General features: G+C 34.4%; 1 protein-coding gene across 1 annotated transcript in view; it reads left to right on the top strand.

The window, feature by feature from the left end:
• The window catches only part of ADGRL3 (adhesion G protein-coupled receptor L3), a 927,638-nt gene that overhangs the window by 825,446 nt on the left and 83,522 nt on the right, over positions 1 to 18,670 (top strand). The window contains exons 17-19 of the mRNA XM_061145874.1: positions 1,908 to 2,117; positions 5,561 to 5,781; positions 17,653 to 17,719. Of these exons, the coding sequence (XP_061001857.1) occupies positions 1,908 to 2,117; positions 5,561 to 5,781; positions 17,653 to 17,719 (498 nt within the window). The remainder of the gene's footprint in view (positions 1 to 1,907; positions 2,118 to 5,560; positions 5,782 to 17,652; positions 17,720 to 18,670) is intronic.

The raw sequence follows: 18,670 nt of genomic DNA, 5'->3' as shown, positions 1-18,670 counted from the left end.
CTAAATGGTGTAGGGTTATAACCATTCAAAAGCAAATATTAAGCATTTTTTATGTGTCATGTCCAGTACTAAGTGCCGGGATATAATAATAAGATATAGGCTTAAAAAGATCTTAAGTCACATAATGAGATGTAGTTCATGTCAAAGGTGATTTGAGTTATATAGTATTCACAAACATGAAACCTTGGAAATAAGAATACTTGATCTGTTATAGCATTGTTAAAGCTATACTAGGAGTTTTAGTCAATTGACCATCCTCCTGAAGAAGGGTTGGTTTTTTTCATGGTTTGGTCTCCTGAAAGTTCTGTTATGACAGACTATTATAAAGAAAGCCAAACTCATAGATCTTGTTCACATTTAATGCCCGTTGTTCTTTCTTTTTCATCTTACTGATAAAATTCACGTGGTGAGTTGCATTCGATCACAGTATAGTATATATAAGGTTGTTGATGTTTGTTTTCTGAGCTACACAGTATTACCTGAAAGATGATTATTAATTAATTGCTAGACTTTTTGTTCTTCATTTGAATGTTATGTCCTTTTTGTACTGTTGTTTTGACATTTGGTATTCTTCTCTTAGTACCTCTGCATGAGGTTTTTGGAAGACCTGCGAAGGCATGGAGTATAGTATATATACATTTCTAATAATGCAACTACCCAGGAGAGGCAGAAGTTATTTGGTTTCTTTTTTTTTCTTTTTTTTTTTTAAGTTTTATAAGTCTTTAGGATACATTTGAGAACGTATTATATGTGCCATTATGAAAGACTGCTGTGCTGAATGTCGGTGCTTGATATTCAATTACAGCATCTTTCCTTTAAGTCAAAGAAGAGAGCAAATAGCCCTCTGTTCAGGGAACCAGTAGCACTAACCACTCTCCAATAGTAACAGTAATTTCACCTGTCAGAGACCAACACTAGTCTGTGTCCCCTGGAGAAAAAAGCAATTAAAGCAAAATTTCATGTGGTTTTCTTTCATGATTTGAGCTCCTTCTGAGAAATACATCTAGAGTTATGCAGGAATATATCAAAACTGTTTCACTGACAGTGTCCTAGCAGAGTTCTTTATCAGATAACAACTGTGAAGTTGTATCTGGCGATATGTGAAGTGCTATGATTCAGGTTACAGCGTGGTGGCTCACTTGTAAGGAGAATTCCCACATTCAGAATAATCTTTGTATGAAGCTTCCGTAAAACATAAAAGGACAAATCTGGATAAAATAAAAAATTTAAAAAAACTATATATATATATATATGTATGTGTGTGTGTGTATATATATATATATATACATATATATATATATATATATTTCTAAGATGAGCTAGCAATGTGGGAGACAACTAAATGTAAATAGTAACTCCATCCTAAAACAAAAATCAATGTGTGTGATCTCTACAGTTGAAAAGATGTCAATTAGAAACACATCTCTTTGTTTTCAACTAAAAAGTTTCTTATGCACATTATTCTTTTTTCTACTTATGCAGAGATCTATCAGAATCATGGATTTTTAATGCAATTGAATTGTGTCTTTTAAAAGAAAATATTCCCTAGCTAGAGTTGTTTTAAAAAAATTGTAAAAAAGCAACATGGTGTAGAAAAATGAAAAACTTTACCTTGAAATCTTTGGCCAGAACTAAGTTGTTTTGTTTCAGCTATTTATATGCTGAAAATGAACATATCTAAGAAAGGTGTGGACAGTACTGACAAACTGATTTACACCTCAGAGTAAAGATAAAATGCTTTACCTGTGGACTAGGAGAAAATACGTAATTCAGTCATCTTACTCATTGTTTGTGTGGAGGATATTTAGTGCCTTTTTAAAATCACATTTCATGAATCCAGGCCCTTATAAAACTTTGTAATTGGTTATGCATAACTGGAACTTATGTATTTTCTGTTGTATTTCCAGCATAGCGATGCTGTCCATGACCTTCTTCTGGATGTGATCACCTGGGTTGGAATTTTGCTGTCCCTTGTGTGTCTCCTGATTTGCATCTTCACATTTTGCTTCTTCCGTGGGCTCCAGAGTGACCGTAACACCATCCATAAGAACCTCTGCATCAGCCTTTTTGTAGCAGAACTGCTCTTCTTGATTGGGATCAACAGAACAGATCAACCAGTAAGCAACTTATGTTGTTATTAGAAAACAATTTCTCCATTTGTAGCTTTCCGATACTCAAAATATTCTTGTTTGAAAGTATCCTGTCTTCCAGTTGTCTTAGTTATTGATTTTCATCTCTTATTCAGTTTTCCCTTTTTCATGTCAGGGATTCTTTAATATCTGCAAATCAATCAATGTAATACACCACATTAACAAATTGAAAGATGAAAACCATATGATTATCTCAATAGATGCAGAAAAAGCCTTCAACAAAATTCAACATCCATTTATGATAAAAACTCTCCAAAAAGCAGGAAGAGAAGGATCATGTCAGTTCATAAAGAAGTATTGAATATATGGATGTATGAATGTACATTTCTTGAGAAATTCTGCTCATAAATTTGCCTTTCTAAAGAACCATGTTTCTTTATTAGTCTTTATTTTTCAATCACAGAGCTGAATATTGAGGAGAGTTAAGTCATTAGGGATTGGAGGAGTATCTTTTCTAACATGTATTTGTGGTTCTTTTCATAATACACTTTTTAAAGACAATGGGAATTATGTTGAAAATTGCATGTCTAACATGGCTTTTCTAATTGACTTATTTTGGAAATTAGTTCAAACTGTAGATTGTTTTTATAATTTATATACTTGTCCCAAATTTTGTTTTACACTTTTTATTTTTTCAAGTTCTGTTTACATTTTAATGCTAACTTCATACTTTATTACTAATGACATTTAGCTATATCAAGAAAGGAAGAGAAGGAGGGAGAGGAGGAGGGAGGAAGGAGGGGAGGAAAAGAAAGAAAAGAGTATAGTAGGAGGAATAGTACCAGCCAACTGTTCTTGATAAAAACCAAACAGAAAATATGATCAACAGATAATATCTAATATATTAAACAAACTATATGCCCACTTGTAACTTTTGTGAGGCTCTTTCTATGTCCTTGAGATTCATGAAAATAGCACATGTGTTCTTGTGATTAAAACTACAAATGAAAACTTTCATTTTTTAGAAGACTTGTAGGCATAATAAATAATTCCTTCACTTAATGCTGTTCTCTGGTATGAGTCCATATGTATAGTCTTTACAATCAAAAAGCAGTTGGATTCATGTTTGTGATTACACATTCATGATTAATTAAAGGGTGCAGTTACAGTGATTATACTTTTAATTGGTTATCATATACAAATGTGACAATTTTTCCAAGAAATGCATATAGATGAATAAGTAATCAAAGTGCACATTTTTTTCTCCAAAAAGTACTTTCTGATAACAATAGTTAATAGTTGAAGCCCTAACTCTAAAAATCAAGAAACTGTGATATTTCCCAAGAAGAAATCATTTCATTCTCTTTTTAACCTGCAATTCAACTGCTCTTTGAGTTTTCCTTTCATTTAGAAACCTTCTTCTTATTTTTGCTTCCTGATGATACATCTGGTATGATAAACTTCTCCAAATTTTGCAGACTGCACAAAACTAATTTCTGACAGTAGCATGAAGACAATGATTGATATGCAACTTGGATAAGCACCGCTCAGCTCAACTGTCTTTGCGCTTGTTGCTGGATATGTGTCTTCTTTGCTGGATATGTGTCCTCTTCCTGCATCTTATATGGCAGTTAGGCTTTACTTTCTCTCTCTGTGGGCCTCCCTGGCGGCTTAGACATTAGGGAATCTGCCGGCAATGCTGGGGACCTGGGCTCAATTCCTGGATTGGGAAGATCCCCTGGAGAAGGGAATGGCAACCCACTCCAGTATTCTTGCCTGGAAAATCCCATTGGCAGAGGAGCCTGGTGGGCTTCTAAAGTCCATGGGGTTGCAAAGTGTCAGACACGACTGAGTGACTTTCACTTCCCTTTTCTGTCTCTAGCTCCTTTGGTGCCTGACTTCCTTATCACCCCTACATCATCATCTCTCTAACCCAAGGATATAAACCTGCCCTTTGCCTCATTTCTCAAGGATCATACTCATCACTGAATCCATACTAATCAGATCATTTGTATGAATTTGTTGCCTTTTTTCTAATAGGAACCACAGATTTTACTTAGGACTCATAAAAAATAAAGACTTCCCCTCCAGAAGAGTGAGAATTTCAGGAACTGACATAAGAAAATTAATATATGGTCAGCTGAAACTTGTAGTACCTTAGAAAATATGACAATTGACCAAGCTTGTGTAGACCAGCATTTAGTAAAATAACACAAAAAAGTAAGAAAATTAAAGCACTTACAGAACATTTATTTTTACCAGATCTACTTTTACATCTTTGCAGTACAAACTTCGCAATTTTAGCTTAAATCCTTTCTTAAACAAGGCAAGGAAGAAATAAACCATAAATAATAAGGAGTAATAATCTCATAAAATATTTTAAGTATTATATTTTTATTTTGAGCTATTTTTCTCCTTGGTTTAGTGTTTCTCCTTCATTTGCATTGAAGAATTTAGTATGTTAATAAATACAGGATTGTTTTTACAGGATCAAGAAAAAAAATTGTGAGATCTATTTTAAAACCTTTAGGCTAATCTCCAGTATAATTATCAAGAGGATCTTCTTAGAATCTTTTCTTACATGTTATACTTTTTTCTTATTATAATGCTCTACTTTCATCCATACATATTATTAATAAAATGTTAAATATGGCAAATAGATGGAGAATCAGTGGAAACAGTGACAGACTTTATTTTGCGGGGCTCCAAAGTCACTGTAGATGGTGACTGCAGCTATGACATTAAAAGATGCTTGCTCCTTGGAAGAAAGTTATGACCAACCTAGATAGCACTAAAAAGCAGAGACATTACTTTGCCAACAAAAGTCTGTCTAGTCAAAGCTATGGTGTTTCCAGTGGTCATGTATGGATGTGAGAGTTGGAGTATAAAGAAAGCTGAGCGCCAAAGAATTGATGCTTTTGAACTGTGGTGTTGGAGAAGATTCTTGAGAGTCCCTTGGACTGCAAGGAGATCCACCCCTTCCATTCTAAAGGAGATCAGTCCTGAATATTCATTGGAAGGACTGATGCTGAAGCTGAAACTCAATTACTTTGGCCACCTGATGTGAAAAATTGGCTCATTTGAAAAGACCCTGATGCTGGGAAAGATTGAAGGCAAGAGGAGAAGGGGACGACAGAGGGTGAGATGATTGGATGGCATCACTGACTCAATGGACACGAGTTTGAGTAAACTCCTGGAGTTGGTGATGGACAGGGAGGCCTGATGTGCTGCAGTCCATGGGGTCGCAAAGAGTCGGACACGACTGAGTGACTGAACTGAACTGAACTGATGATTTTTAAATATAGGTTATATTTGATTAGGTTTTAATATATGAATTTTATGAATCTTGTCTCAGTTCCTTTGCAGACCTATTTTGTTACTGTAGTCTTGATAAATATTTATTTTAACTTTATGGCAATTGGAATTTCATTTGATAGTTATCTGACTGACTCATGTGTTCCGTTCCCTAGATTGCCTGTGCAGTTTTTGCCGCCCTATTACATTTCTTCTTCTTGGCTGCCTTCACCTGGATGTTCCTGGAGGGAGTGCAGCTCTACATCATGCTGGTGGAGGTGTTTGAGAGCGAACATTCACGAAGGAAATACTTCTACCTGGTCGGCTATGGGATGCCTGCCCTCATTGTGGCTGTGTCAGCTGCTGTGGACTATAGGAGTTATGGAACTGACAAAGTGTGAGTTTATGGTTTCTTTCCTTTTTTCCCTCTTTTTAAATCTAGTTGAAATGGAAACTTTGAATTTTCTCAGAATCCAAGATCTTTATAACACCGTACAGGAATAAATGACAGAACTATAGAATCAAATGAGGATAATTCAATTCATGGGTTGTACTTTTGTTATGATGTAAAAAGAGATAATATTCCCAGATTCCACATCTACATCACAACCTTGAGTAATTGTAAGGGGACAATACTTTTAATATCTTTCAGAGCATTGAGACTTTTGTCAAATCAAGACTTAGCTATGTTAAAGATATGTATTCAGAGGAGAATGTAGTCTCTGACATTAAAACCTTGTCTCCTTCCTGATATATCAATTCTAGTCACTAGAAAGTAACTTATACCATTAATAGAAAGGTTGACTTAATAGGATCGGGGGCAACTTGTGGTTTCCCTTTTTTCCCTGGGTAGGTACTGGGGTCTAGTGGTGACCTTTATTTTCAACATACCTTCAAACTGGCCAGACATACCCATAGAGATGTTAAGCATACTTACGGAAAGAAATTCAGTGAAAAAATTCCTGTAATTCACATCATTATAGTAACTGGGATCCTGAGAATTAATTAGTTTCTATAGAAGAAAGTTTAGAAAGAAGAACAAGATAGATCTCTGATGAATACTCACATTTAAGACATAGATTGAGGAAGGAAAATAAAAATAGAGAAGGAAAAGAGGTGAAAGAATAAAGCCTTTGAACTACGGAGAAAGTGCGAAAAAAGTTTCAAAGTGGTTCTTTATGTCCAAGATAGTGCAAGTAGGGTAAGCATGGAGGAAAAATCATTTGTCCTATTTTGATAAAGTGCTAGAAACAGAAGCCAAATTGGAAGATGTGAAGAGATAAATCAGTGGCAATAGAGTCTTCATGTGTTATCTACAGCTTGCAAGCATTTGATTGAGAAATAGTGCAAATATTAATTTATTATAGCAGTGACGAAGAAGAATTTTTAATAGTGAAGCTGCAAGAACGTCTAGGGTGTGAAGAATCAAGTTGGGAAGAGGAGATTAGTAGAGAGAAAGTATCTTATGCCTCATTTGTATTCAACATATATAGGCTGAATGAAAAGGAAAGGCCCTAGGGGGATAGAAAAGCATAGATTAGACATAAGATGAGAAAAACCTTGATTCAGTACTGAAAGTGGCCTTAGAATTCACCTAGTCCAAGGCATTAATTTTACAGATGAAAAAATCAGGAGCCAGGTAAATTGCCTTGCACATGATGATAGAGGTAGATGGTGGCAGACATGTAATGAAATACGTCAGGTTTATTTCCACTAAAACTAGGATGTTTTTGAAATAGTCAGATGACCCCTGTCTTCTGAGGTGTGAAGAAAATAACAGATAAGATAAACTTGGAAGTGGAGGAACTTTTCCATCAAGTAGGAGATGCTGATCTTTGCTGAATGAATAGGTGAGGTCATGTTGAAAAGACAGGAGATTTGAAAAGCTTTGAAATGAGCACTATGGAAAATGTGTTAAGGAGCCAATTAGATATTAATAAAAAGATTTCCAAGCAATAGTGAAGGCTCAGATGAGGTTAGATAACATCAATTTATACAGAAGTTAATAAGCCAAATTTCATGACTTTCCACCAGCAGTCAGCAGCCTGAATATGCTAGCAATAAAGCGGCTCATTTCCCAGAAGAGAAGATTCAGGAGGGAATGACAAGAGGACTCCAGAGTTAAAATAGAATATGCTTTGGTGCAGAAGCACCAACAGTTATTTAAAAGAAGACCATATCACTTCCCTTGAGTTTTTTTATTGAGAACAGTGACAGGCTACATAAAAGCATTTGCCTAATATTGCTAGTAGTAATTATTTTTTAATCTAAACCTTGTGAATCGTAGTCAAATCTAAGGTCATTTTGTGTATCTCGGTGGCAATCATGGACCAGATTAGGATTAGATAAAAATATTGTCTATATTTTGCTGTAAAGACATTTTAGGAGAGGGAGATTAGATAGATGATAGAATTTAATTTAAAATCTTTTATTGATAATTTACATGCCATAAAGTTCACTCTTTTAAAGAATATGCTTCCATTGTTTTTAGTAGATTCAACGTTAGGCATCCATCACCACTATCTAATTTTAGAATATTTTTATCCTTTCTAAAAGAAACCCATTAGCAGACACTGCCCTTAAATCATAGGATTTTATGTTTTAATTAATGTGTTTCCCCTCTAATATATTAAATTGACTGACATAGTTATTTGTGACCTTATACACTTAGAATATTGTCCTTATGTAGGTTCAATTTTGCTCTCTTGCAGTTTGACTGACTTTTATTTTTGTTCTGTGTTCTTTTTTCTCTTTAAATATTTGTAAATTTTCCTATTACTAAACTGACAATTTGTTTGCTTTATGTTTTAGTCTTTTATTTTGAAAGAGATGTCATTTTCTGCGTAGCAAGAATCTATCTTTCCTTAGAATCAATACAATATATTCTCTTGTGACTTTGTTAAAGCCTTGGCTATCATTGCTTTAATTTCCTGCACCATACCTGGAAGCTCTCATTTACTGACATTATTACTTTGTAAGAATAGAGGCTAATTTATTTCCCAGGCACTGATTTGAAACAAGCCTTAATGATAATTCAGTTTCACCATTATGATTTTCCCCAAAACAAGGAGAAGCAAAACAGATACAGATAAAATAAAGGATATGTGAAAGAAGTATAGAAAAGGATAGGGAAAATTGCACTAAAACTCTATCACAGGTGGGCACAGAGCAGTTAGTGTCTCATTTTTGTATTTTCAATAAATTGTCCAGAGAGAGACCTTCAAAATACATGGAAAAAATGTTTGACTTTTTCCTTTGGGACTTCATCCAGCCCAGTGTCTATAGAGTTCTGATTTGCTCATTGAGGAAGCACGTGTTGAAAAAGAAATGTTATTTAGTCATTTGTATGTACTTGATAAGCTGAATCCAGGCATCACTGACTCGATGGGCATGAGTTTGAGTAAACTCCAGGGGTTGGTGATGGACAGGAAAGCCTGGCGTGCTGCGATTCATGGGGTCGCAAAGAGTGGGACACGATTGAGTGACTGAACTGAACTGAACTGAACTGATAAGCTGAAATGAACAGATGATGTTTTTGCAGGGAGTTTAATCAAGATATCATTTAAAGTATATATAAGCAAAGAATTTTTATATAAATAGCAGAATTTCTGTATATAGAATTATGTATCTTATTGCTTATTATCAAATTTGTCTTTGTTGTCTGATTTCTGTTACTATTGCTTATTTCTTTTATTTCTAATGGCATTTCCTTCTTCCTGCTCATCATACTTAAGTGTTTATTTGTTTTTGTTTTTTTTTTTGCCACTGTTACCTCTTTATGTGATACATTGATGTTTTTAATACAAATATGTAAGTCCACAGTAATAATAAACAGCAACTAGCCAGAATTCAAAGACATATTGTCACACATTATTTTGTAAATTGTTATTAAACTTGATACAGTAAAATTTTTGTCTTAAAAGTCTATTTTACTTATTTTTGGAATTTTATTATCATACATTTTTACTTGTTAGCCTCAACTGCTTGATTACATCTAGAATAAAACCATTGAATATATATTACAGTATTCTAAATAACAGGCTTCTCTTTCTTTTCTTCTCATCTTAGTGTTCTTAATATATTTTATTATAGTAACAATGAGGTTTTATTTCTGAAACCTTTAATATTAATAGCTTACATTTCTAAAAAGTACAGAATATCGTATCAATGGTAGGAGATAAAATTAGAGACATAATTGTTTTTGTAGGTTAAGTAAATGTTATTTTGATACAGATAGAGGTAACTATCATATTCCATCTGGCTGATGGATTATGATGTGTTTTTCTATGAAATGTTATTAGGGTTGCTGAATTGATTATTATGTACAAAACACATACTGACACACAAGGCATACATAATTTGATTTTGAGAAGTTGCTTAGTTTGCCATCAATTTGCAAAGTTTATAAGAGAATCTCATTATTTCATGATAGTGTTTAATGAAATCTTTTCATCTGTGTTGACATTATTCTTGAGACAATTTACTTAGAATTACATTTAGGCACAATTATAAGATACTTAAAATCAAATTAAAATTTCAATACAACTGTTAAAAACCTCAGCTAGTAGACCACAGGGCTAAATTGTACTGACTATGGGATTTTTTCCATTTTCTCTCTTTTATATCTTCCTTTAGTCTCTTTTATACTATGATTTGGGGCTTCCCCAGTGGCTCAGCAGTAAAGAATCCACCTGCAATGCAGGAGATGCAGGAGTCGCCAGTTTGATCCCTGGTTCGGGAAGGTCCCCTGGAAGAGGGCATGGCAACCCACTCCAGCATTCTTCCCTGGAGAATCCGTGGACAGAGAAGCCTGGCGGGCTATAGTCCATAGGATCGCACAGTGTCAGACACGACTAAAGTGACTTAGCATGCAGGCATGCATGCATGCTATTATTTATATAGATATTCAGTGAGGCCATTGGGTATGATTCTGTCAAAAGATAAAAAGTCTGGCATTGACTTAGTAATTCAAACAGAACTGATGTGGAAATTCTGTGATAAATAGTTTGATTTTATGACCTGAAACTAATCAATTCCTGTAAACTTTATATACCTCAGTATTACCTCCCCAAATGTAAACTGTTTGAACAGTTAATTTTTATTCAAAGGAAAAAATGCAGTTATATTTTATAGCGCTTTCCTTGAAATCTAAGTTTAGGGCAGTAAAAACAGTGGTTAAAGTGATGGGTAGATTGAAAAAGGGCTGGAAGGAAGTAGGTTCCAATAGGAGGAGGAGGGAGAGTGCTGGGAAGTAGTAAACCTCAGAGAGTAGCCCAGGAATTAAAGTGCGAGTTCAAAAATTAGTAAGGGGTTTCTGAAAGACGTTGATTAGGTCATGAACATTTATAATGGACCAGGACATCCTTGAGTTCTTGAAGTAAAACTGAGCTCTTAAAGATAATTGAAATCAATTTTATGATCTGAAAATTATTATAAATCATCTATTAAGTCTTAGATTTGTCTTCCTAGCGAGCTTAACAACAGCTCTAAAAAGCGTAGTCTCTCCTCTGCTAGTTAAAATCCCCCTCCAGTTTTTTTATTTCAGTTTCATTCTCTAATCTGCATAATCATTTGGATAGAAAACTGATTATTGATTTTTAAAATACTGGATTATATTATCATTCAAGAAGGAAGTCAGCCAAGGAACATTATGCTTGATGGTATCTGAAAGTTATATGCATAGGTTTATTCAATACATTTACAATGTCTAAGCACTTCATCCTACTCATAGAACATTATATATTCATCTGAAATATTTCTCTAATCGTATTATTATATGTAAAATATTCCTACTTGTAATATTGCATTAACATGAAGCATTTACCGTATTGAATATGTTGTCAGCAGGCATGTTTGACTTTAAGTTGGCCAGGGGGAAATAATATAGATAATGAAGAAGTATTTATCATCGACGTATATCAAGCTAATCATTCAAGATGTGTGTGAGGAGTGCTCTGTATGTTATATGTTATGTTGTTAAAGCCATAAAGCATAAAGCATAAAGCATGTTTTATGTATGAATTACAGAGATTGAGGGCTTATTGTATCATCATTTCATCACCCAGGAACCTGTGCTGAGCATGAGATTATCACTGTATGCAGTATATAAGAATTTAGGGTTCAGCATATTTTTTTTTTGGTAAGATTTAGCTATATCACAGAACATCAAGACCACTGTCTTGTTATTTAGAAAATATGACTGATGTCAAATGTAAGACTTAACTTCTTACTGGAACCAAAGAAGTATAATAGCTTATCAAGAGATCACTTTATAATTGCAAAGATCTAATATTTTTACTTGGGCAATCTGTGATTTATGTGCAACATATACATTTCTCATCTAATCATTTAAAATTTATAATTGTCAACAAAACTTAGGTTTTATTATTTTATATCTTGTGTATTTATTCTTTTTGAGAAACACTAGGTTAAGGGACTTTGGAGTCAGGTAGACTAGGATCAAATTCAGGCTCAACTAATTATGAGCAATGTGGCTGTGAGCAAGTCAGTTTCACTTTCTAATTTGTAATATGAGGGTTATTATATAAGTACCTTGTGAAACTACTGCCATATTTGAAATTGTGTGTATGAGTAAATACATATGTGCATGTATGTGTGGGCATATATATATGTATAAATATTTAACTATGTGTACATGTGGACTTCCGTGGGGACTCAGTGGTAAAGAATTTGCCTGCCAGTTCAGGAGGTGCAAGTTTGATCCCTAGGTCAAGAGGTTCCCCTGGAGAAGGAAATGGAAACCCACTCCAGTATTCTTCCCTGGGAAATCCCATGGACAGAATAACCTGGCAGGCTGCAATCCATGGGGTCAGTACGCTTAGACCTAGATTTATGCTTGAAGTATTTATCTGTCCTTTTTCCTCTTCTTTCCTTTCTTCCCTCAATTCTCCTTATTCCTTCTTTTCTCTCTCAATCTTGACAGATATATGTAGTACTAATATACAGAGATCTGCATATGTTACAGAGAAAAGACAAATATATAGTTTACAAACTTTCATAAACAATCTGATATGATGAGACCATGTAAATTTCAGGATCTACCAGTAGCAAAGATTGTTTACTGGTTACATTTAATACTCATCAAAGACAGTTTTGCCTGTGATTTAGAGTGTGCAGAATATGAAGCAAATACCATTGTTAATTTACATTACTTCAAAAAAATGGTTCATAGTTAGATGTCTACTTTGATAAGAGTGAATAAACAGGCAAAAAAATACAGTGCACCATGGCCTCTTAATTAAATGGCACTATATTAAACATGGTAACTTTGAATAAGGAACTGCACTAATGTAGTGTTTCTAGTATCTAAAAGCATTATAAGTCATATGTTTTTGGTAACATTTATATATATATTGGGCAATTGGTTTTACCATTTTTCTAAACACAGAATCATTCATGCCTTTGTGTGTGTGTGTGTTTATTAATTTATTTTTTATTGAAGGATAATCGCTCTACAGAATTTTGCTGTTTTCTATTAAACCTCAACATGAATTAGCCATAGGTATACATATATCCCCTCCCTTTTGGAACTCCTTCCCATGTCCCTCCCCATTCCACCCCTCTAGGTTGTGACAGAGTTTGAGTTTCCCTAGCCACACAGCAAATTCCCAAACTCCCGTTGGCTGTCTATTTCACATATGGTAATGTAAGTTTCCATGTTACGCTCTCCATACGTCTCACGCTGTCCCCCTGCCCAGTGTCCATAAGTCTGTTCTCTATGTCTGTTTCTCCATTGTTGCCCTGAAAATAAATTCTTCAGTACCATTTTTCTAGTAAAAGAAGGGCTTCCCACATAGCTCAATTGGTAATGAATCCGCCTGCGATGCAGGAGACCCTGTTCGATTCCTGGGTTGGGAAAATCCCCTCGAGAAGGGAAAAGCTACCCACTTCAGTATTCTGGCCTGGAGAATTCCATGGACTATATAGTCCATGGGGTTGCAAAGAGTGAAAGAAAAATAGTGAGGAGTATTTTAGTAGAAGAGAATTAGCTTTAGAAGTATCGTTTTCTCTGGTCTTGTTTTGAGAAATGAATTTCATTATTTTTATTTTTCTGTTTTCTGAGTAAACTTTAAGGTAGTACTTGCTGGATTGATAATTGATATTTTTATGTGAGACTGATCCAGATATCAATACCTTTATTATCATCTAATTTGCAAGTGTTTCTTATATTTTGGAAGAAGACAGTTCTAGAAGAGAATGATACTTTAGCCATGTAAATTGGCATTACTTCTTTAGCACCAATAAACTTGAATTAATGTAGTAAGACTTTTTCAAATATTTAGCAATATATGCTGATTTTATAATTTTTTTAAATTGCTACAAAAAAAATTTTGATGACATCTTTGTATAGGTACATGGGAGGAAAAGTCAAAGTTTATGGTTTGTGACAAGTTCTCTTTTGAATTACAGGATATATCTGGTCTTACAAGGTTTTCCAAACTTGAGTCAAATAAGCATGTTGTATCATCAGAATACACTTGCTCTTTCAACAGCAGGTTATCTCTCTTGTTGCAGTACTGCTATAAACCTAATTTATAGATTATGTATAAATGACAGAAGTTCATTAGAAAAGAATTGATATAATCATATAAACAACAGTGGCTTCCTGGTGGCTCAGATGGTAAAGAATCTGCCTGCAATACAGAAGACCTGGGTTCATTCCCTGGCTTGGGAAGATCCCCTGGAGGAGGGCATGGCAACCCACTCCAGTATTCTTCCCTAGAGAATCCCCATGGACGAAGGAGCCTAGTTGGCTACAGTCCATGGGGTCACAAAGAGTTGGACATGATTGAGTGACTAAGCACAAAATTACCAATTTCACGAATTAAATGATGCTTGGTGAATAAAGGAAATTTTTAGATAAATCATATTTTTCAGTGGCATATCTATTTGGTCATTTGCAAACTAGACTTTATTGTGTTTAGTGCAATAAGTTGTTCCTTTAACATTTGTCTTCCCTTAATTAGTGGTTTTGCATTATATCTAAGTGACATTGAATTGTCTAGACTTGTGGAATACTATGAGGTGGATTGTATGTGCCCAGGCACGTAAAAACACCCACATGATACAGTTGGCCCTCCAGATCCATGGGTTCAGCATCTGTGAATACAGAGGACCAGCTGTAAGGGACCTGAGCATCTGTGGATTGGGGGTTTGGGGTCCTAGAACCAATTTCCATGGATACTGAGAGATGTCTGTATTCTCCCTGATCTTAAAGCTAGGGTGCGTTCTTTCAACACTGGCATAGGAAACTCAGGGCACAAATCACACAAACTTTTGAGATAGTTAAATGAGAAAGAGAGGAAATACAGAAACTTTTGAGAAAGCCAGCATGCAGCCAGAAACAGCAGGTATGGCCATATGGCAATTGAATTAGAAAAGGAATTCTTGCCACGTTGCCTTCCAGAAGATAGTCAGGCCCAGGCAGCCCTTAGGGATGGATGATTTATTTGGCACATGTTAAGTCTTTCGTATTGCCTCATTCACTGTTTAGTTCTCTAGGGAATTTAAATCTATTGTACTGAATAGATATTGAAGAATTTTCTTTCAATAAAAAAAACATTTATACAGTAATTTCACTTATACCAAATATATATTGAAGAATTTTTTTACTGCCCCCCCCCAAAATAAAAACTTCTAAAGTAATTTCACTTCTACATTTAGAGATCACTATGTCAAAAGCACATCTATTTCCAAACAAAGCATTTGCTAAGTAGAGACCTTTTTTTCAAAAAAGTATAAAAGTTTTGTAAGACTAAAATTTAATGATATTATTTTAACAACACATTTGGTGAGATTATGTAAAGTTTTTTAAATTTCCTACTTAATCCAAGATATTCTGCAATATTGTAATTAAAATTACTCTTATAAGAGGTACTTAACCTGTAGAGTAACTGTTTTCAGAAATTCTCAAAATGCATTTCCCTTTGAAAACAATTTGCAGAGAATATGTTTTGGTTCTCAGATTAACTCTCAAAAACTTCTTTGACCTACACGTGAACAGGGGCTATACGAATCACAGTCATTCTTAAATGTGCTGTTAGAATATCATGCTGCTATAATTTCAGAGAGCTTCCCTGGCCACTCAGATGGTAAAGTATCTGCCTGCAATGCAGGAAACCTGGGTTCAATCCCTGGGTTGGGAAGACCTCTTGGAGAAGGAAATAGCAACCCTCTCCAGTATTCTTGCCTGGAGAATCCCATGGACAGAGCAGCCTGGCTTTTTAGCAACCTTCTTGGACTCTGTGTCTGTGGGTGTACGTGTGTGTGTGCGTGCGTGCTTATGTATGTTTTAATCTGGGAAAATATTCATGCTTTGTCCTTTATTGATCTTAATTTGTGGGAAAATATAATCCTTGTTGAAAACCCAGAGAGACCCATGGATATTTCCTCTGCTTTGGTCTCCTGGCAACACACACGAACTCATTATTAGAGGGGTAACAAACTAGCCTACAGTCAGAATGAAGACAATGTTTGTATTTCAGCTGTTGAGTTCTCTGGTTTGTTTCTGCTTATTGTCAATACCACACTTTTATTTTTCCATGGCCAAACTTTGTTAACAACAGCACAACAAAAAGACTACTAAGTACTCAAACAAATTAATGGCTAGTAGTTTGAGTATTGATTGCTTCTCTAACATTTTTTTCAAATAGGATTATTATGTTTATTGTGAATGAAGAGAATTATGTAAAAATATGAACTTGTAGTCAGTTTCTTATTGGGCTGCAGATAGATCCCAATGCAAATTATTTCGCAAATATTTTACTTTATAGAATAAAGCCAGATTTTCTTATTTTAAAATCAGATTTTTTCAGGGCATTTGGTTATTTCTTCACTTAAAAAATCTAACTTTTAACCTTTATAAAAAATTTAAGTTACTTAAAAGTAAAAAGAAAAAAAATAGTAAAGCTCACTGGCTCTATTGCTCAGATGACAAAACTGTTGGTATTTTGGCAGGTAGCTTTCGGTAATTTTAAAAATGAAGCATATAGCTAAAGACTCTCTTGTGCACTTCTAGTCCTCTGTACACTCATATGAGAGGCAATCACTAATTGAGTTAGGTAATTTTTCCCAATTAATTAAAAAAATTGCATTCATATATATATATATATATCTGTCAAAAATATGAATATTATAGGTCATATAGATATGTCACTTTAGTTTTTCACTAACCTTTGTTACTGTGATCTATTTTACTGACATATAAAGACCCTCCCTCTTCACTACTTTATAGCATTTCATCACTTGAAAACTTTTTTTTTATTTGTTGCTGTATTGACATATATAAATTTCTTCATAGCTTTTCTGGTTTTCCATTATTGATGAGATTTAATGAGTAGTTACATAATCAGAAATATTTATGTACTTCAGACAACATTCATGCTGTTTTAGAACGCTTAGTGGTGTCACTCAACTATTTTCCAGTTTGTTTGTTTTTTTAATTATGCTTCAAGTATATCCAAATGGCAAATAATTCAAGATATGATTTTTAACATCAAAAGTAATTTGTTCAAAATTTACGTTAATCTTTCTCATAACTAGTCACTTCCATTTTGTCTTTCTGGCATCCTGAAGAAAGAAAATGTAATTTCCCAAAGGCTTTAAGAATTGGGGGAGTATTAAATGTAACTGAAATTAAGTGATTAATAATTTACTTTTGGGTCATGAATCAACTTCATGGGATGTTAAGGATCATTTGCAACCGCAGAAGCACTAGCAGTAACAATGCACTTTTTAAGTCTCAAGAACTCTCAAAGGTTGGCTGCCCAACCTAATTAAACTTCCATCTTCTGATACCAAATTTATTTCTTCTTTGTACTGAATTTCCTCAGATCTTCTTGACAGGAAAATGTCACTTTACCTGACAGCTGATAGGCAGGTTATGTAGCACTATAATTGGAGAGAAAAGGATAGCTTAAAGCTGCTCGACTTAATGGCTATATGCATGGCTCTTTCTTTCTTTCTTTCTTTTTTTTCTTTAGATTTCTATGACAGACACAAAAGGCCCCAGCAAATAGGCCCAGTGCCGTTTATTCCTGCTTCCTCCAGGGGTAATTATTTTACTCCATCAATAGTGCTGTCAGAAATTGGGCACATAATTCAGCATTTAAATGAACAAGCAATGTAATATTTCCTGTCTCCCAGTGGAATGCTTTGCAGCTCACATTCTTCTTTGTCACTCGCTCCCTCCTGATGTATGTCCCGTAGCCAGTCCTTGAATGCCTTCTCTCCCTGTGTTTCATTGCAGATGTTGGCTCCGACTTGACACCTACTTCATTTGGAGTTTTATAGGACCAGCGACCTTGATAATTATGGTAAGAACTCCTAATTAACTATGTGTTCCCCAGGTCAAGAAATAAAACTTTCACTCTCCCTGTGCTGACTATCTTTATTTTACATAGATTAATTTGGGGGTAAGCATGTATTTATTTGACCCTAAATAACTCAAGCAATTAGACACTCATTAGCCTACTTTTGTATTGTAAAATGCTTAATCAAAACCCTCGGTAGCAGAAAACATGCATTTGCACAAGTTTATGCAGTACTATATCTCCTCAAGAACTTGATCTAGCCTAATCCATTTGGTTTTATAGGTTTTAAAGTGATGACTTTGTTTGACAGTGGTACATTTTCTTTCTTTTTCATTTGGATAATTTGAACTATGAATACAATCAAATTGGAAATGTGGCAAAAAAGATAAATAAATAACCTTCCTGTTCCTTCCAATTCTGTTTTTATATAAATTTCAAAAACTTTAAAATTTAAGAGGATTTCACTTGAGAATGACAAGTGAGTTAGGTAAACATTCTGGAATAATGCTTTCTTTTTTATTTTTAAATGCATAATATCTATCAAATATGAACTGTCTATCCTAATTTAGATACTATTGTTGGTATCATTATTTATATGCTTATCATTTTAAAAGACAAGGTTGCCCCAAGTTCTGAAGTATAAACGAAGCAGGTAACAAGGGCATTTTAACATGTGGTTTGTTTTATTTCCTGTCATATGCTCTTTTTGGTCCAGTGATATAACAATGTCGTTGGGGGTGCCCACTACTTTAATTCTAGTTTGTTGTAGAATGAGAATTTTACCAGCATTTTATAACCCTTTTGATCTAGCTACTCACAAATATTATGATTTTGAATATTAGTTTTGTAATACATCATTTGAACAATAAGTTAAGGTCCATGTTTGGAGGGTGGATCTAATATCAACCTGGAATAGGTATTGTCTTTTTTATAAACATATACTTGACTTTGAAT

This window comes from Dama dama, chromosome 6 (genome assembly GCF_033118175.1).
Source record: "Dama dama isolate Ldn47 chromosome 6, ASM3311817v1, whole genome shotgun sequence".
Taxonomy (NCBI): domain Eukaryota; kingdom Metazoa; phylum Chordata; class Mammalia; order Artiodactyla; family Cervidae; genus Dama; species Dama dama.
This window is presented reverse-complemented; position numbering and strand designations above follow the sequence as displayed.